This window comes from Acomys minous, assembly GCF_964271855.1.
Source record: "Acomys minous genome assembly, chromosome: 16".
In the NCBI taxonomy this organism is placed as follows: Eukaryota; Metazoa; Chordata; class Mammalia; order Rodentia; family Muridae; genus Acomys; species Acomys minous.
This window is the reverse complement of record NC_140498.1, coordinates 62945375-62965807: the sequence shown is the minus strand read 5'-3', so window position 1 is coordinate 62965807 and position 20433 is coordinate 62945375. Positions and strand designations below refer to the sequence as shown.

The 20433-nt window shown below is 46.0% G+C and overlaps 2 protein-coding genes across 5 annotated transcripts in view; one reads left to right on the top strand and one right to left on the bottom strand.

Annotated features, from left to right (window-relative positions):
- Nucleotides 1–7988: 7988 nt before the first annotated feature.
- On the bottom strand, nucleotides 7989–19070 carry LOC311587165 (uncharacterized protein; the record flags this gene model as incomplete). Its single annotated transcript, XM_084763663.1, has 3 exons — nucleotides 7989–8788; nucleotides 11770–12508; nucleotides 19038–19070. The coding sequence occupies 3 exons, from the start codon at nucleotides 19068–19070 to the stop codon at nucleotides 8775–8777; spliced, it is 786 nt and encodes a 261-aa protein (XP_084619789.1). The 3' UTR covers nucleotides 7989–8774.
- ELAVL1 (ELAV like RNA binding protein 1) overlaps nucleotides 12105–20433 on the top strand; it is a 51945-nt gene continuing 43616 nt past the window's right edge. For 2 of the 4 annotated variants that reach the window (XM_084761080.1, XM_084761079.1), the window contains exon 1: nucleotides 12105–12237. The gene's annotated coding sequence lies outside the window, so the exon portion shown is untranslated. Of the gene's footprint in view, nucleotides 12238–12328; nucleotides 12426–14410; nucleotides 14432–20433 lie in introns of those variants that run through there. The other 2 variants (XM_084761077.1, XM_084761078.1) reach the window with 2 other exon arrangements.

Genomic DNA, 20433 nt, shown 5'->3' with positions numbered 1-20433 from the left:
TCAAGGACATCCTTAGCTATTTAGCAAGTTTAAGGCCTGCTACAAGAAACCACATCTCAAAACAAAACAAAACAAAACAAACAAACAAACAAAAAACCTGCAAGCCCAAAGTTCAGGGAAAGACCATACCTTACACAATAGGCAAAGTGTGGGAGGACACCTGATATCCTCTTCTGGTCTCCACATGTACACAGATGTGGGCATATATCCACAGACACATGCATACACACATAAACAAATCTTTCAAAAACAAGACGCCTCAGCCATCTCTGTATCTCCTAGCCTTATGGGCAATGCAGAGCTTGTGCTGAAGGGGCCGGGATATGGAGGTGCAGCAAGAACCTGGGCTAACCATTATTGGAGCGTCTGCTGATTCTAACCCAAGGGACACTACACTCCTAACCAGAAAAAAACGAAATGGAAAACAAGGGGCAGGGAATACAGCTCAGTGGCAGAGTACTTGCCCAGCATGAATATGTGTTTTATGACTTCCTGAGCCAAGAGGAACAATTATCTATTCATCCCAGATACAGCACTGTAATAATCTACCTAAGTCTGTTTTTTCAAGACAGGGTTTCTCTGTGTAGCCTTGACTGTCCTGGGCTCAGAGATCCGCCTGCCTCAGCCTCCCAAGTACTGAGATTACAGGTGTGTGCTACCATGCCTAGCTCCCAAATCTAGCTAGAATAAGGGATTTTACTTAGGTTACTTACTGGATATCCAAAATACATAAATAACTCAAAAAATGAAACACCAACAAACCAAATAACCCAATTAAAAAATTGGGTACAGAGCTAACAGATCATTTTCAATAGAGGAATCTCTAATGGCCAAGAAGCACTTAAAGAAACAGTGAACAGCCTTACTTATCAGGGAAATGCACATTAAAATGACTCTGAGATTCCATCTTACATCTGTCAGAATGGCTAAGATCAAAAACTCAAGTGACAGCACATGCTGGGGAGGATGTAGAGCAAGGGGAACACTCCTTCATTGCTAGTGGGAGTGCAAACATGTACAACCACTCTGAAAATTAATTTGGCAGTTTCTCAGAAATGTGGGTATTGCTCTACCTTAAGACCCAGCTATACCACTCCTGGGCATATACCCAAAAGATTTTCCACCATACTACAACGATATTTGCTCAACTATGTTCATAGCTGCTTTATTCGTAATAGACAGAAACTAGAAACAACCTAGATGCCACTCAGCCGAAAAATGGATAAAGAAACTGTGGTACATTTACACAATGGAATACTACTCAGCTATTAAGGACATCATGAAAATTTCAAGCAAATGGATGGAACTAGATAACATCATCCTGATTGAAGTAATCCAGACCCGAAAGACATGCATGGTATATACTCACTTATAGGTGGATATTAGCTATACAATACAGGATAGCCATGCTACAATCCACAGATTCAAAGAAGCTAAGTAACAAGGAGGGCCCAGAGAAGATGCTAGAATCTCACTCAGAAGGGGATATAGACATTGGAGGTGGACAGAGGGAGAAAGCTAGACAGAACAGGGAGAGGGATGGGGTGGGGGAGCTGGTGGAGAGAATGGAAATCGATGGGGGTACATCTTTGGGACAAGCTGGAGACCTGGAATGGGGAAGGCTCCCAGGAGTCTATGGGGTGATCCTAGCTACACCTAGCAGCAGGGGATATGGAGCCTGAAGGTCCCCCCTCTCCCCCCCTCCCCCGTAGCCAGGCAGGACTTCAGGGGAGGGATGGAGACACCAACCTACCCACAAAACCTTTGGCCCAAAATTTATCCTGTGTACAAGATGTACAGAGCTAAAGATGGAGCAGAGGTTGAGGGAATGGCAAACTAATGACTGGCCCAACTTGAGACCCACCCCATGGAAGACAGCCAACCCCGGACATTACTAATGATACTCTGCTATGCTTGCAGACAGGAGCCTAGCATTAACTGTCCTCTGAGAGGCTTTACCCAGCAACTGCTGAAAACAGATGCTGAGAGCCACAGCCAAACATTCGGCAGAGCTCAGGGAGTTTTGTGGAATGATGGGAGGACAACCAGATTAAGGGAGCGGGAGGGACAAAGACTCCACAAGAAGGCCTACCGAGTCAGCTAACCCCGGCCCACGGGGGCTCAGAGAGACTGAACTACCAAAGAGCATGCATAGGCCTGACCTAGCCTTCCCGCACTATGCAGCAATGTGCAGCTTGGTCTTCATGTGGGTCCACTAACAACTGATGCAGGGGCTGTCTCCTCACTGGTGCCTGGCTTCAGATCCTTCCCTCCTAGCTGAGCTGCCTTGTCTGGCCTCAGTGGGAGAGGAGGCACCTAGTCCTGCTGGGACTTGATGTGCCAGGGTGGGGTGGTATCCATGGGGAGCCTCAACTTCTCTGAAGAAAAGAGGGAGGTATGGGGGGAGCAGAGTGTGAGAGGGAGACTGGGAGGAGAGGGGTGGCTGTGATCAAGATGTAAAGTGAATAAATAAATAAATGCAAAAGAAAGTGCATATATGCAAAAGTTTCTGTGTGTGTATGTGCATGTGAGTGAAGTACCCACAGAGGCAAGAAGAGGGTGTTGGATCCCCTGGAGCTGGGATTACAGCTGTGAGCTGCCCGCTGTGGGTGCTTGTGGGTGCTGGGGACCAAATCTAATCCTCCCTAAAAGCAGTACACTTTTTTAAACAGTCAGCTCTTCAGCCCCCTCACATCAATTAGTGTAATTAAGTTCCTCATAGACAAGCCCACAGGCCAACCCAATGCAGCAGACAATCTTACAGTGAGGCTGTCTTACCAAGTGAGTCTAGGTTGTGTAGGGTTGAAAGTTGAAGCTAACCACCACAGCAGAAAGGTGAAGGAAGGAAACTGACTCTACACAGCTGTCCTGGCTTTCTACACTGTGATATGTGCTCTCACATGCACACACGTCATGCACATTTACATACCAATAATAATATAAATAATTAAAAGTTACTTTTCTCGTCATTGATAAAACACTTGACAGAGCAACTTCAGAGTGGGAGTACAAATGCTGGGTCAGGGCTTCAGAGAATACTGCGGCAAGGAAGGCAGGGTGCTGAAGTGGCTCCTTCAGCAGCAGTGGCGGATCGGGAAATCAAAAGGCTCAACAGCTGAGAACCATAGCAGGTGTTATCACTTTCAAGGCCTACCCCTGCTCCCCAACAACCCATTTCCTCCTGCGAGGATCTGACTCCTAATGTGCCTCCTGCTGGACAGCAAGGGTTAAGACACACGGTGCTGCTGGGGACGGTGCTGCTGGGGACGGTGGTGCTGGGGATGGTGCTGCTGGGGATGGTGCTGCTGGGGATGGTGCTGCTGGGGACGGTGCTGCTGGGGACGGTGGTGCTGGGGACGGTGCTGCTGGGGACGGTGGTGCTGGGGATGGTGGTGCTGGGGATGGTGCTGCTGGGGATGGTGCTGCTGGGGATGGTGCTGCTGGGGATGGTGCTGCTGGGGATGGTGCTGCTGGGGATGGTGCTGCTGGGGATGGTGGTGCTGGGGATGGTTCTCATTCACACTGTAACCCTTCACGCCTTAGGCCTTGCCTACTTCTTTCCACGGTGTGCAGTAAATGGCTGGGGATGTAGCTCAGTGGAACAGGACTTGTCCAACACACGTGAGGCCTTGGGTTCAGTCCCCTTATCACATAAACAAAAATAAACCAAAAGAAGTAATAAAGAAGGGAAGGAAAAGGTAACTTTATGCTGGAGAAACTGAGTAAGTATCACCAGCAATGATGGGGGACATCGAAAGACAGGTCAGGAAGGGTGAGAGGTGGGGTTCAGTGGTAAGGTACTTACTATGACGACTATTCTTGGTTGTCAACTACATCTAGAAGGAACTACCATCCAGAAATGGAGGGTACACCTGTGAGAGAATTTGTGCGGCTTGAAGTGGCGAATCCACTTCAAGTCAGGACCTTTGAGGCAGGAAGACACCTGTCTTTAATTCGGATCTTGAGGTGGGAAGGCATACCTTTAATCTGGGCCACGCCTGCTGGAAGCCTATATAAGGCCAAGGAAGAAGGAAGCTTTGGCTCTTTGCCTGCTTGCTCTTGCCTTTCTAGCAAGTCCATTCCTTCACTGTCATTCGTCTGCTTCTTGGGGATTCCAGCATCTCCTAAAGACACCCAGCCTCATAGACCCAGCAACTTCTGGATTCTTGGACTTTCCATTGTTAACCAGCAATTGTTGGATTAGCTGGATCACAGCCTGTAAGTGATTCTAATAAATCCTGTGTGTGTGTGTGTGTGTATGTGTGTGTGTGTGTGTGTGTGATGTATGTATGTGTGTGTGTGTGTGATGTATGTATGTGTGTATGTACAGATATATATATAAAGATATTAATTCTGCTACTCTAGAGAACCCTGATAATACACTCAGCATGCTGAAGGCTCTAGCAAAACCAAGTAAAGTGGAGCATACCTATAATCTTGGCACTGAGGAGACAGAGACAGGATGAGAGCTGGGGCTCTTTGGCCAACCAGCCTACCCAATCAGTCAGCTCCAGGTTCAATGAGAGATTCTGTCTCAAAAAATATAATGGAGGGACTGGAGAAATGGCTCAGAGGTTAAGAGCACTAGCTGTTCTTCCAAAGGTCCTAAATTTCCAGCAACCACAGGGGGCTCACAACCATCTATAATGAGATCTGGTGCCCCCTTCTGGTGTGCAGGCATACATGCTGGCAGAATATTGAATACATAATAAGTAAATCTAAATAAATAAAATGGAGGCCAGATGCAATGGCCCACACCTGTAATCCCAGCATTACAGGAGGCTGAGGCAGGCGGTCTCTGTGAATTCAAAGGCAGGCTAGTCTACAATGTGAGTCTGGGACAGGCAAGAGAAATCCTGTCTCAAAAAAACAAAAATAAATAAATAAATAAACATAAAAATAAATAAAATAAAAAATGGGAAACGACTGAGGAAGACAACAGATGTCAACTTTTGTCTTCCACATTCATACACACACAATATGACGGTGGAAAACTGATTGGCTGCTTAGATCTTTTGGTCAATAATCCATTATGATATTTTTTTTTTTTTTGGTTTTTCCGAGACAGGGTTTCTCTGTGTAGCCTTGGCCATTCTGGACTCACTTTGTAGACCAGGCTGGCCTCGAACTCACAGCGATCCGCCTGCCTCTGCCTCCCGAGTGCTGGGATTAAAGGCGTGCGCCACCACCGCCCGGCTGATAATTTTTTAAAAAAGATTTATTTATTATTATGTATACAGTGCTCCTCCTGCATGTACACCTGCACACCAGAAAAGTACATTAGATCACATTATGGATGGTTGGGAGCCACCCTGTGGTTGCTGGGAATTGAACTCAGGACCTCTGGAAGAGCAGTCAGTGCTCTTAACCACTGAACCATCTCTCCAGCCCCCATTATCATAATCTTATGGCTACTCCATTAGAGAAACATCTTCCAAAATAATTCACTAGCCATGTACAGTGGTGCACACCTATAATTCCATCACCCAAAAGGATTGTGAGTTCTAAGCAAACCTGGTTTATTCTAGACAGCAAAATGCCTCAGAGATACAAAGATCCTGTCTCAAAGGACAAACCAAAACAAAATACCTGACCTGCGCTTCTTAAAAATTTCACGGTCATCACAAACCTGGAAAGTATAGTTAGCTTTGCCACAGCCAAGAAGTAACTAGATAGAAAAATTAATTAAGAATAATGCGGTAATCTTTGTGGGATCCTGAAAGAGAAAACAAACACTAGAGAAAAACAGTCTAAATAACCAAAAACAAACCATCGATTCCTGCTGCCTGGGGATCCACATGCAGAACACTTAGCTCCTGGGCAGCACTACTTTTTCCTGCCAGTCGCCATGCTTTCTGCCATGCTGATAACAGACTAACCCTCTGAAACTGTAAGCATGCCACAGTCAAATGCTTTCCTTTACAAAAGCTGCCATCGTCATTGTGAGTCTCTTCCCAGCAACAGAACAATGACTAACACAGAACTGGTGCTGGGGACTGGAGTGCTGCTGGGATAGGCCCGGCCACGCTTCTGTTTGGAGGGATATTGATCACTAAGAGACTCTGGACTAGAAAAGTGATCGGACACTTAACTGGGCTTAACGGGCCTTACTAGTAGGAGCATGGAAGACAGTACTGAGAGCAATCTGAACTGTGGGGGCCCAACTCCAGGAGTCTCAGAGGGGAGAAATACTACCGTGTGACCTAGAGACCGTTCTTGTTATACTGTAGTGAAGAATGTGGCTGCTATTTGCCCTTGTACAAAAAAATCTGCCGGAAGTTAAAATGAAGTTTTGGATTAATGGTGTTGGCAGAGGAGATTTCAAAACTGCCTAGTATTGACTGCATAGTATGTTATTCGTGGCCAGTCTTATGCAGACCTATAATGAAAAGGAGTACGCTGAAGAAGGAAAATACAAAATGTACAGTTTGAGGAGAAAAGGGACACTAGCTGAGGCCTGTCTTCAAGGAGATAAACAGATGAAAGAAAAGCCCAGTGCTGAATGAACTTTAATAGTAAATAACCTTAGGGCAAGATCCACCCAGCTAGGCGTCCAATATGTGAAGAATTAAAGAAATGCACAAACAGTGAAGGAAACCATTGGAAACAAAAGCTCATGCAGATGTAGCTGAACAACGGGGCCATGTTCCAGCCCAAGCAGCAGCAGGACTTGGAAGCTTCACGTGGTTCTGACTTTACTGTCAAGGATACAAGAAAGTAGGGAAAGGGTTATGGAAATTGCCCCAAGTAAGGAAAGTTGTTGAGGCCAGGCCTGTGTCAGGGGCTTCTCTGCATGGGAGCCCAGAGAGGCCGTTATGTGAAACTGAAAGTTAAACTTGTATTGCCTTGGAGACCCCCAAGACATTGGAAATGCCAGAATTGTGGGATATCTACTGAGGAAAGCTGCTAACAGGGAGCGGAATCAATCCAAGAGAGAAGTGTGTTAACAGTCAACAAAGCTGAAAGGAGCTGGACATCTGAAGAGCATTGTGACACCAGCCATGGAGGTGCAGGTTAGAGTTTGCCCTGCTGGTTTTTGGCCTTGCTTTGTCCAGTATTTCCTCATTATGCTGACTTCTCTCCCTTTTGGAATGGTAATGTATATCCCATGCCATTGTATGTTTTAAGAACGTAATGTGACTTTCATCTCGATTTTTCAGAGATTACAGTTAAGAGATTACCATGAGTCTCAGAAGAGACTCTGACTTTTAAACAAGAGTTGAGGCTGTTATAGACTATGGGGACTGCTGAAGCTGGACTAAATGCATTTTGCATTATGATATGGCTCAAACCTACGGAAGCAGCCAGGGAGTGAGATGTGGTGATTTGAATGAAAATGGCCCCATAGTCCTATAGAGAGTGGTATTGTCAGGAAGTGTGGCCTTGTTGGGAGTAGGTGTGACTTTGTTGGAAAAAGTGTGTCACTGGGATCTGGCTTTGAGGTTCAAATGCTCAAGCCAGGCCCAGTGTCTCAATCTCTTTCTGATGTCTGAGGCTCTAGATGTAGAACTCTCAGCTATGTCTTTGGGACCATGCTTCTTGCCATGATGAAACTGGATTAAATCTCTGATTGTAAACCAGCCTCAATGAAATGTTTCCTTTATAAGAGTTGCCACAGTCGTGGTGTCTCTTCATAGCAATAGAAACTCTAATTAAGACACAGGTAGGCCGGGCGGTGGTGGCGCATGCCTTTAATCCCAGCACTTGAGAGGCAGAGGCAGGTGGATCATTGTGAGTTCGAGGCCAGCCTGGTCTACAAAGTGAGTCCAGGGCAGCCAAGGCTACACAGAGAAACCCTGTCTCAAAAAAACAAAAACAAAAAAACATAGGTAGATCCCTCAGACTCCCTGGCCAGCCAACCTCTTTTAACTGACAAGTTCTAGGCCAATGAAGACACTCTGTCTCAGAAAAACAAGATAGACAATGCATAAAGAATGACATTCTTTATGCATTGTCTATCTTGTTTTTCTGATAGTTTTTCTGGGATCTCTGGTCTCTACCTTCAAGTGACCACATGAGTAGATGTGAGTACACATACACACACAAGCGCACCTGGATACACACATGACTATAATTAAAAATTCAGCTCTTCAGTGAACTAGTCACTGTCAAATGTCCAACATCAAGTTTCAAATGGGAAGTGTTGACAGGGGACCCACTCACTCTTGTATGCAAGTATTGTGTATGCCCACATGTATGCACACATGCAGGGGCCAGGAGGGCAATGGAGAGCTTGTTCTCTATCACTTCCTGCCTTATTCCTTTGAGGCACACTCTCCCCTGAACCTTGAGCTAGATTGGTAGCCAGGCAGTCCCATCAATCCTCCCTTCTCTGCGTCCACAGCATTGTAGTTACAGAAACACAGGCCATGCTTGGCTTCTTAGGTGTGTACCAGGTTCTGGGCTCAGGTCCCCACGCTTGCACAGCAAACCTCTTACCCACTAAGCTGCTCCCAGGCCCCATACCCATCGCTTCCGCCTGATCTACAGGGCAGCACTAAACAATGAGGAATGAAATTATTCTCAGTTCCTCTGAATCCTCTTCATATTCCATTTCCCCTGCTTCCCTGGCTACCCTCTGTGTAACTACAATCCCTCCCTTCCATGGACCATTTTTTCCAGCTTACTCTTCTTACCCTTTTAAAAACCACTTCAGATGGAACCCTTCTGAATTCTCTTCTGCCTCCTCCTACTGTAGCTCATGGTCCAAAGGCAACGTGGGACTGCTGAATCCTGGAAATGCAACTGGGCCAATTTGGTATGTAAGATGCACACTAGATTTCAAAAGCTAATGGAGGAAAAAACCAAAATATTAAAAAACTTTTTTTTTTTTTTTTTTTTGCTTTCGAGACAAGGTTTCTCTGTGTAGCCTTGGCTGTCCCAGACTCCCTCTGTAGACCAGGCTGGCCTCGAACTCACAGTGATCCTCCTGCGTCTCAAGTGCTGGGATTAAAGGCATGCCCCACCATGCCCAGCCCTTCTTTGTTTGTTTCTTTAAGACAGGTTTGCTTTGTGCTACCTGGCCTTGAACCTGCCTCTGCCTCCTGAGTGCTGAGATTACAGGTGTGTGCCATCACTGCCCAGCAAAAGATCTCATTAGCTCTAATCATATGTTGAAATAGTTTGAATATATTTGGTGAAATAAAACTGTTACGAAGTATCTGGTTTTTGCATTTAAAAAATAGTGTATGTGTCCATGTATAAATATGAAAGTCAGAGGATAACTTTCAGGAGTCAGTTCTCTCCTTCCATCAGTCTCCATCATCCTGGAGACTGAACTCAACTGGTGCCTCATCCTGCTAAGGCATCTTGCAGACACCTTACTTTTACCCTTTTATTACAGCTAATAACTTATTTTTTGTGAAGTGGGGTCACATGTAGCTGAAGGTGGTTTTTAATTTACTATGTAGTCAAAAATGAACTTTAAAAAATTTTTTTTGTTTGTTTGCTTTGTTTTTGTTTTCTGAGACAGGGTTTCTCTGAGTAGCCTTGGCTGTCCTGGACTTGATTGTAGACCAGGCTGGCCTGGAACTCAGAGATCTAGTCTGCTTCTGCCTCCCAGAGTGCTGGGGTTACAGGCGTGTGCCACCATGCCCAGCTCTGAATGGTTTTTTTTTTGTTTGTTTGTTTCTAGACAGGGTTTCTCTGTGTAGCTTTGGTTATCCTACCGCTTTGTAGACCAGGCTGGCCTCTGCCTCCCAAGCACTGGGATTAAAGGAGTGCACCACCACTTAAGGAAAGGTTTTATTTTTATTTTTGAATTATGTACATACGTCTGTGTCTGAGTGTGGCTTTGTGTACCTGAGTGGACTGCCCCCGGGAGACAGAAGAGGGTGCTGTATCCGTTGGTACTGGAGTTATAGGCAGTTGTAAGTCCACAGATGTGGATGCTGAAACTTAAGTCCTGGTCCTCTGCAACAACTATTCTCACTGCTGTAGCATCTTTCCATCCTGTGTATGATCCTGCCTGCTTTCCTCTCCCGAGGCCTTGGATTACAGTTGTGTATGCTAGGCAAACACCCACCAAACTACACACGTCCTTTTTTCCCCTTTTCCTCTTCTTTTGTGAACCTCCTTGGATGTGCTAAGGAAGCACTTTACCTACTAAGCTATACCCATGGCCCATACTTTAATACACTTGTTACTCATAAATAATTTTAAAATTTTATGTTGCCATATTGTTGACAATTTTGTGGATTCCTTAAATTTTTACTGAACAGAGCTGATTAAAAATGTCATAGGAAGCCGGGTGGTGGTGGCAGCGCACGCCTGTAATCCCAGCACTCTGGAAGGCAGAGGCAGGCAGATCTCTATGAGTTTGAGGACAGCCTGATTTACAGATCAAGTCCAGGACAGTCAAGGCTATGCAGAGAAATCTTGTCTCAAAAAAATAAAAACACCACCACCAACAAAAGAATTTCACAGGAAGCCAGGCCCTGATGGTATACACCTTTAATTTCAGCACTCAGGAGGCAGGGGCAGGTGAATCTCTGAGAGTTTGAGACCAGCCTGGTCTACAGAGCAAGTTCCAGGACAGCCAGGGCTACACAGAGAAACCCTGTCTCAAAATTTAACAAAAACAAACAAACAAAAAGAATGCCATAGGGCTATAGTAATGGCTCACTTGATGGCACTGGTCGCTAAGTGTGACAATCTAAGTTCAACCCCCCCAGGTCTCATATGATGGAGGGAGAAACTGATTCCTGCAAGATATTCTTTGACTTCTTCATACACGTTCATACAAACACTTACACACATAACATATTAAAATATATTTTGCAAATTCCATAAAACTATTTTTTAAAAGGTCTCTTATAGGCAGCTGCTGTGTTGCAGGCCTGTAATCCTGGAACTTGGGAGGTGGAAACAGAAGGATCATTTCACTGACATCTTTAACTACAGAGAGAATTTAAGGCCAACCTGGATCTTAGGAGACCCTGTCTCAAAAACATAGTCACCTTTAAACCTAGCACTCAAGAAGCAGAGGCAGGAAAATTTCTATGAGGTCTAGTTAGAAAGACCCTGAGTAAAAGGAAACCAACTCGATTTAAAAACAAACAAACAAACAAACAAAAAACCAAAAAAAACAAAACAACAACAAACGAGAGACACAGAGAGGTTTTAAAATCATACAAGTTGACATACACTTTTCTGATACCACTAGCCCTGAACAGCAGTCCCTAAAGGGACAGGTAGTTGTTTTTCTGCTCAATGCCCAACTGGCTGGCAAATAATAAGCATTTAAAATTTCAAACGGAGAGAGGCTGGAAAAAATGGCTCACCAAGGAAGAGCACTGGCTGCTTTTTCAGAGGACCGGGGTCAGATCTCGGGACCCAAAGGGCAGTTAACAACAATCTGTTAACTCCAGTCCCAGAGGATCCAACATTCTCTTTGACCTCCGTATGCATTGCACGCACATGGTGCAGACACACACGCAGGCAGAACACCCATGCATAAACATTAAATATATATACATATATACACACACATATACTTATGTGTGTACATATACATATATACAAATTTCAACGTTAGAGCTTCCGGGAACGTCCATGCTGACCAAATCCCTTATTCCACTTCACTAGATAAGGAAACTGAGGCCAGGTAAAGCGACTGTCACCGGTGCTCAACCGTGCCTCCGACCGGAAATGTCGGAGCCGGGATTCGAATCCGGGATCCTGTCCTCCTAGCCTGGGCTCCCGATGACCAACTTTCTTACTTTGGGCGGAGGCGGTTGGACAGGCAGTGGGGGGGGGGGGGAGACCTACACGGCGTGCAATGTATACAAAGAGCGCCACTCCTTGGCCTAGACTTCCAGTCGGCGTCCACTGCCGGCCAGGCCCAACGACTCGCCTCCTCCGCGGCCATCGCTAGCCACTCCGCGTCTCCACCGGCCGCTTTGGTCCACTGCAAGCACCGCCGCGACAGGAAGTCCCACCTCCACCGCGCGCACCCGAGTGCCGCGACAGCCATACCAACCAATGAACGCCTCATCGTCAAAGACGCTGACCAATAGCAGAGCGCGCTGAGAAGGGGCGTGTCTGGGCCGCGGGGCCGGGGAGCGGGTCGTGCGCGCTGAGGAGGAGCCGCCGCCGTCGCCGTCGCCGCTGCCGCCGCCGCCGCTGCTGCCGCTGCCGCTCTGCCGCCGCCAACCCCGCTACCGAGGCCGTGCGGAGCCGTTATCGCCGCGCCGCCCGCCCTGGAGCAGAGCCCCGGGCCTTCCCGCCCGTGTTCAGGTGAGGCCAGGAGGCTTCGGCGACTTCCGAAAGAGTAGGCCGCGTTAAGGCCTGAGCTCGCCTTAGCCCCGCGGGCGCCCGCCGGGCCTGCACCGGCCGAAGCCTCCAGGCCGCGGCAGGCCTGGGAACCGAGACGCGCGTGTGGGCCGCGGCCAGGCAAAGTGGAACCGACTCTTCGTTTGATCCAGGTCGGCGACAAGCCTCCCCCGGGCCAGATTCCTCCCCGGGATCCCGCGAGAGAGGCGGGAGAAGGACACGGCGTGGGCACGCGCTTGGGGGGGGGGGGGTGGGCCGGGCTCCGAGGCTTTTGGGGCGCCTCGGATAGTCGGTCTCGGAGGCCCGGAGATCGAGGGCGGGGGGGCGGAAGAGGAAGAGTGGAGCTGGGGCCTTGGGCGCCCAGAGGTCACGGCCCACAGACTTGCTCCCTCGGGAAATCCCATAGATCTCTTTTGTGGTCCCCCCCCCCCCTTTTCAGGATACACGGCGGTGGGTCGTGAGGTCCTTTTAGAAGTGTGCACAGCTTTCTTCTGTATGTATGGAGATCCTAGAAAAGAAAAGGGAAAGAAACCTTTTCTTTTTTTTTTTTTTTTGATCACCGTCTCTAGCAAAGCTGTTTTCGGGACGTTCGCATTTTTGAAATAGTGTGTAAATATTGAAAAGATAAAATTGCACGCAGTTGAACAATGGGGAGTAGGGAAGGGTCTTCCTTTTCTTTTGTCTTCTGCTGCTAAGGCATGTTAAAAATGGGTTTTGACACCTATGTGCAGGGCATGCGGAGAACTTTCTTGCACTGGAGAGAGCTTCATTGTCGAAAGTGTTCGTGTGGGTTACCAGTGTATAGCTCTCTAGAAGGGGCAAGCTCGGATGATTAGAGAAAGCTTTCTTAACCCCCTTTTCTACAGACAGTTATGGTCGGATAATGGTTGGTTGTGGGGCCTGGCAGCCAGTGCATTGTAGAAAGTTGGATACCGAGCCGGGCTTTCCTTCCCACTAAGTATTAGCATCTCTGCCTCCTACTTCTCCCGGTTGTGAGGACCAAAAATACATCCAGGCGTTGCTAAGGGGGGGGGGGTCGTCTTTCTCTCTCCCCACCACAAAACACAAACACACACACACAGAGGTGAGAAATCTTTAAATAATCCTGCTGGGAAAGTTCTTCCAGCCCCATCTCTGTTTTGGGAGAAGCTCCTGAGATGTTGAGTAAGCTGTGTTGAATTGCTTGTAAGATGGTAGGGCGAAAGTATTGTGCAAGTGTAAAGATGTGAAGGAACCCCCAGTATTGTGCGTGCCACACATGGGATATATATGATTGCAAATAATCACCAGAATCTTACTGACAATGTACCATGTGTTAATAGTTCACAAGCATGTACCCAGCCCCTAAAATAGATGTTATAATATCCATTTAGAGAAGAAAGTGAAGCTTAAAGTAATCTTGTGCACAAAAGTGGTCAGTGCAGGATTTGGAAGCGTATTGCCTGTGAACTTGCATATGCAAAACTGCTGAGATCTGGTTTTGAGCATGGTGTGGGTCTGGGGAGGTGGCTCGGTAGACAGGAGCACTTGCTGCTCCTGCAAGGACCTGTGTTGAGTTTCTGGCACCCACAACTGTCCATCACTCTAGTTCTAGGGGATCCGGTGCCTCCTTCTAACCTTGCAGGTACCAAGCATACATGTGGTTCCCATATGTAACACAGAAATCTAAAAAAATCTGTTTTTTAATGCTGTGACTTCAAGGTCTGTAAGGAAGCTGAGAGAGATAGGAGATGTTTCTGTTGAAGCACTGGTTTGGCTGTGTTCAGCAATAGGTCCTGGGGCAACAGTTAGCATGGGAGACACTGACAAACATAATCTTTCCTGTGCTTGCTCAGTTGCATCTCACACTTACTGCTTCTGTTCTGTCTTTGCACAACAGCAGGAGTTGACTTTTTAAGATGCAAGTCTGATTATGTTTCTCCTGATTAGAAGTCTTTGGGCATGAAAAAAAGTGTACTACGCTGTTGTAATGGCTCTAAAGATTGAAATCAGAAGCCTTTGGTTTGGGATGCCCCCCTACCCATTCCTCTGACCCTCTCTACTCTTTCCCTAGAAGATCTCTTTCTCATGCTTTGTGGCCCAGCTGAGAGCACAAACACCACTTGAAGCCGCCACCAACTGCCAAGGCTTTTCCACCTCCAGAATCAACTGTTCCCTGGTTTGTGTTCCCATCCCATTCAGTTTGTTCAATCTTGTTAAATGCTGAATGGTGAGAGTGAGCTGCAATGCCAGCCTTTTGCCCCTAGGTGGCAGTAGTTCTACAGCAGAAGACCAGGCAATTGGCCAACAAGAAGAAAGTGAGCCTTTGTGTCCCCCTCCCCCAAGTTGTTTTCTAGCCCAGAGGCTAGGCTCTGGAGAGGCCATGGTGTGTGTGACCTATGTGTAGATGATTCGAGCCTGGCTGATGAGCAATAGTAATGCAAAAGCTGATGTGGAAGTACAGGGGAAGGAACAGGTACTCAAGCCCCGGAGACCCCAAGATGTTCCCTGGAGTTGTTGAGGCAAGAGGAAGTAGCTAGCTAAAAGACCAGTGGGAAGGGCTCTTCAAGAACTTGATGAGTGGAGGAAGTAGGGCTCTCCATTTGTTCAGGAAACCATGTGGGTTATGGAACTTTCTGGGAAAGAAGATGGGAAGAGAGCTCAGAAACTATGAGGGCCCAATCAGACCCATATTGACAGTGGGAGTCACATTTGCACAGGATGCACTGATTGGCAGCCAGAAAACCAGTTAGAAGGTGATTGCTTCCCTTCAAAAAAGTTGCTAATGTGCCCCAGACCATCAGCTGTAGAGACGTGGAGCATTGAGACACAATTAAGGGATTTGGACATAAGAACGAGTAGCGATGGGCATGGAGAACTTGAGAAGGAAGAGAAAACAAATTTAATCTAATGGCTAGTGACAAGAGTGCAGGAAATAGGATAGTGACAGAATATCCATGTCTACACATATGTGGAGACTCACTCCAGTGTTCACTAGTCTGTTCCCACCTTCCTAGTTTGTATGAATTGCTAAGACCAGTTCTCTATTTTCTATCACTGGGAAGAAATAACTTCTTCAGGGCTGAAGAAGAAGCTTGTGAAATCCTAGGGTTTTTTTGTTTTGTTTTGGTTTTTTTGTTTTTTTGGTTTTTTTATTTTTTAAAATTTATTTATTTATTGTATATGAGTGCTTTATCTGCAGAAGAGGGCATCAGGTCACATTATAGATGGTTGTGAGGCACCATGTGGTTGCTGGGAATTGAACTCAGGACTTCTGGAAGAGCAGGCAGTGCTCTTAACCACTGAGCCATCTCTCCAGCCCGTGAAATCCTAGTTTTAATGCCCCAAACCACATAACCAAGGAGTAGTGTCTCATGCCGCTAATCCCAGTGGTCAGGGTTAGGGGCAGATATTGGCTGCCTATGGGGTTTAAGGCTAGTCTGGGCTACACTGAAAAAAAGTCAACCTGATTTGAAAAGAGGCCTCAATGTATAAGGCATAGTATTAAAAAAAAAAAAAAAAGGTTAGTTTTTATATGTAAAGTATATTGAATGGAATGATAATTGATTACTGAGAGTTTGTTTTTGTTCAAGCAGATTGCAATGAAAGAGGAACAGGGAGTGCTATCCAGGATCAGTAAATGTCCACAGTAAGAGAAAAGGAAGTCACCAAGAAGCTGCCAGGCCTGGGTGGACCAGTTAAGCCAGACCAAGAGGGTCAGGAGGGTAAAACTAGAAAATTATACTGGGGTCAAGTGGTAGCTGGTTTCTGGTCCTTGTGAAGGGGATTCCAGAAGATTGTTTGAAGGACCAACCAGTTCAAATGCTGTTAACATCCTGATCTTTTGAGACTGAAATCATTCCTGTTTTGTGTTTCCAGTGCCTGGCACATGGTTGGCATTCCACCCATGCCTGGGGAAGAAAGTTAGTGGGGAGCTCGGAAGTGACTGGATCCAGTTACCCATCAAAGAAACCTTTATGCCAGAGGAAGGATTGACAGGAGAGAATAGTGCACAGCAGCTCAGTGGCAAGGCAGATGTTACCATGAACAGAGGCTTGGAGACACGGGAAGAGGAGTTATTTGGAGGGAAAGATTAAGGTGGGTTTAGAGACATGTTTAGGGTTTGGGCTAGGCAAGAGGGAACAGGGACCTGATTGAGACAGAATTCTTAAGAGGTAGGAGAGTTAGAGCTGTCTTTCAGATGTTACACAGGCAGAACTTGTAGCTGGATTAGATTGAGGGAATAGAAAGATGACTTGGAGGACAGGTGTGGAAGTGCCGCTGCAGGAGGTAATTTAAGGTGAGGGAAAGTTTTGGAGAAGAGTAAGGTCAGGAGATAGTTTGGGGAATCATCGCCTTGGTTTTGCAAGTAAGGGTGCCTACATGTATCAGGTGACAAGTGTTATGTAGCAGCTGGTAACATTCACAGTGAGAAAACGAAGTGATTTACCCTTACTGTCTTTCAGTTACTGCTCTGACAGAATTCATTTTGGAAGTGGGGTAGAGCCCATGCCTTTTCATGCCTTACTGTGTTGCTGTGCATATCTAGGCAAGAGCTTCACCAGCTCCAAGTTGCTGGCACTTTTAGCGTGACTGGAGCTGGCCAAGTTCCTAGGGCCTGTAGAGCACTTGAACTAGGGAGTCTACTCTCACCTGACCTGTATTGGGGACTTACTTGGCTGTGGACAGGGACCAGTAAGGATCTATATGTGGCCCCATCTACCTGAGCCCTTGATGGGTGCAGTCATATTGGGTCAAGTGGCACCTTCAGCATATTCTGGCACAAGAACATATCCTGGGTGATTTGCTCCCCCTACCCTCACCCCCCAAAAGTTTTACAGCTAGAAAATACCTGAGAAATAATTGAGAGGCTGGAGAGATGGCTTGGTGGGTAAGAACACTTGCTGCTCTTGCAGAGGATTTGGGTTCTGTTCCAAGTTACCCACAAGGTGGGTCACAGACAACTAACTACAGTTCCAGGGGACCTAACACCTTCTGACCTCCATGGGCACCAGTGCAGAGACATTCAAACAGGCCAAACACTCATACACATAAAATAAAACTTCTTAAGACAAGAAATAAATTTGAGTCTAAGCCTCATTAGATAAAGTAGGTAGTAGTGTTGGTCAACCTGGTAAAGTGTTTGGCTGTTGAGCACTCATCCTTTACAAAAACCTCCCCCATCATTAAACAATTTGCCTCACTGATACACCACCTACATATATTTTTATGTCATATATAAAGACATATACATTGGTCTCCTGCATATGCAGTAGACGTGCTGCTGGTGGGAACACTGTGGTGGGTGTCACATTGGGCACAACTATTAGGATTTTTTTGAAATGGGCAGTAGGATCAAAAGCCCTGAATTCTAAACAAGACTTCTTGGTACCTCCATTTACTTGAAATGATTCCAAATCAGTAAGGGAGTCATTTTGTCACACTTGGAGTTTCCATTATTTTGCTCCTTGCAGTTGACTCTTATTCTTTGGGGTGATGCTTATTAATGATAATTTTGAGAAAGTTAGATTTGTGTCATATGGCTGAGTGGTAGAGATGTTGCCTAACATGTTCAAGACCCCAGATTCTATTGTTAGCACCTCAGAGAAGAGGAGGGGAATGCATGAAAATGCCATGTGGGCTAACTTACAAATTACTTTAGGGACTGGAGAGATGATTAAACTGTTAACCATGTGTCCTGCTCTTGCTGAGGAACTGAGTTTGCACACAGCACCCACGTCAGACAACTTAAAACCACCAGTAACTCCAGTTCCAGGGGACCCAATACCTCTGACCTAAACTTATATGTACATAGCTGTATGCAGACATATAAACTTAATTAAAAAATAATTCTTAAATTACTTTTAAAGGGAAGAAACTAGCCAGCCACAGTGATGCATGCCTGGGGAGTCAGGGGCAGGTGGATCTTGTGAGTTTGAGGCCAACCTGGTCTACAGAGTAAATCCCAGGACAGCCAATAAATAAATAAGTGAAACTGAATAGGCTCATAAAATCTGTGACTACTGTTCTTTAACATTAAAGAAATATTCCAGGCATGTAATATCTTAGGTGGAATATGAGAGCCCAGCGTTGCCTGGAATCCTGAGTTTGAGGCTCTTAGGTAACAGTAGTCTATCCTTACCTGGCAGGGGATTCCTGTTGATCAAAAGGTCATTTTCCCAGCACGAGTCTTATCCATTATACTTGTGATGTGTTAACCTCTGTGATTTCCCCAAATGTAGGAAATGTGAAGTCCCAATTTGTGGTAATTGGAACGTCAGGGGTCTGTGTGTCTGTGTATGAATGACATGGGCCCTTAAAAGTCCTTGCGATATTTATTTATTGGTGTGGAGTTGGTCCTTTCTACTTTTACATGTGTTCTGGGGATCAAACTCAGATTATCAGACTTGCACAATAAATTCTTTACCTATTAAGCCATCTTCCCAACCAACATCTCACTCTTGATATTGGTGAAAAGTAAATGATTTTAAATCAGAGATTGAGGAAGCAATAAAAGCTTCTGCCAGTGGTGGAGAGGAGCTGAGAAATGAAGCAGCCTCTTGTCCTGTGAGGGACAAAGCCAGGCTAGGGACACAGGCTAGAAAGCTCAATAGGGGCACCATCAAAAAGGTGTTACGATTCATGCTGGAACACCACTATGTGGTGACAACTCAAGGCCAAGCCCTGCCACTTATTAACAGCATGACTGACCATGAAGAGAATAGTGTGACCTCTGAGCTTTACTGGACGATGATAGGAGAAGCCTGGGAGTGAAGGAAACTGACATAGAGGGAGCAGGAGGTGCCAGTGGCGGTCATGGTTGATAACTGGATAGTCACAAGACCTGTTATGGTTAAAGCTTGTGGGCACAGGACTAGTCCAGGTTGGGCCATACGGATTTGGAGAAGGCTAAAGGCAGCATATGGAAGATTGAGTGGAATAGCCTGTGACGCACCATGAGACTGGCTCGGTTGTTCCCAGTTGGCTATAGATTTGACCTGCAAGGAGTATTCAGCCAATGACCATGCTGTGTAGTAAACAAAGAAGTTCTTTGTTTAAGTCTTATTTTAGTTTTTAGTTTGTAATTTAGAAAATTTTACTCATCTTTATGTAGGACTGTTTGAAAGGTTTTCTTTTGAGAAAGGGTCTTGAGGAACCCAGCTTGGCCTTCAAACTTGCTGTACTTGAACTTCTGAGCTCCTGTTTCCACCTCCCAAGTACTAGAATTATAGTTGTGCCTCATCACTTTCATGTGGTGCTGGCATGGACCTAGGGCCTCGTGCCTGCTAGGTAAGAACTAAAGGGTGTCACTGTGTAACCCTGGCTGGCCTCAAGCTCACATTAATCTACCTGCCTATGCCTCTTGAGTGTTGAAATTAAAGTATGTGCTGCCACATCCCTCAGTGTGGCCATCAGAGGACACCTTTATGAAGTTGGTCTTCTCCTGTCCATTTTTATGTGTATTTGAGAGCTCAAACTCAGATTTGCATAGCTGTCACCTTCCTGTTAAGGCCCTGAGTTTTTATCATCTCCATCGTGACAGCAGAAATGTCCATTATCCAAAACTAAATATATTCCCTCTAGTTGCTCTTAGGTGTAGTCAGTTCTCCTCATACTTTACTCTGGCAACCACAGATCTATTTGAGGGGTATTTTTAGACTTGCAGTGGGGTTACCATGTAATATGAGAAAGAAAAAAATTAAAAATAGACCCAATATGTTCAAACTATTGAACCCTGTAGTCTATCCATAGTCGACTGAGAATGTGGAGTGCTTGGGAGCTGTTATTGTTCAACATCATAAGACTGTCATACCACATTATTAGGAAAAGATATAAATTTTGAAGCACAATTTCTTTTTCTTTTCTCCAAGACAGGGTGTTTCTCTGTGTGTCCTTGGCTGTCCTGGACTCACTTTTTAGACCAGGCTGTCCTCAAACTCACAGTGATCTGCCTGCCTCTGCCTCCTGAGTGCTGGTATTACAGGTGTGTGCCACCATGCCCAGCTTGAAGCACAATTTCTATAGAGTGTCATTGCTTCTGAGCTTTCCAAAAGTTGTTTCTAGGCTTAGTGACACAAGTCTATAATCAGAGCATGAGGCTCATAACTCTTGCAGAGAACTCAGATTTGATTCCCACATCCTCATAATCATCCTAACTCCAGTTCCAGGGAATCCAGTGCC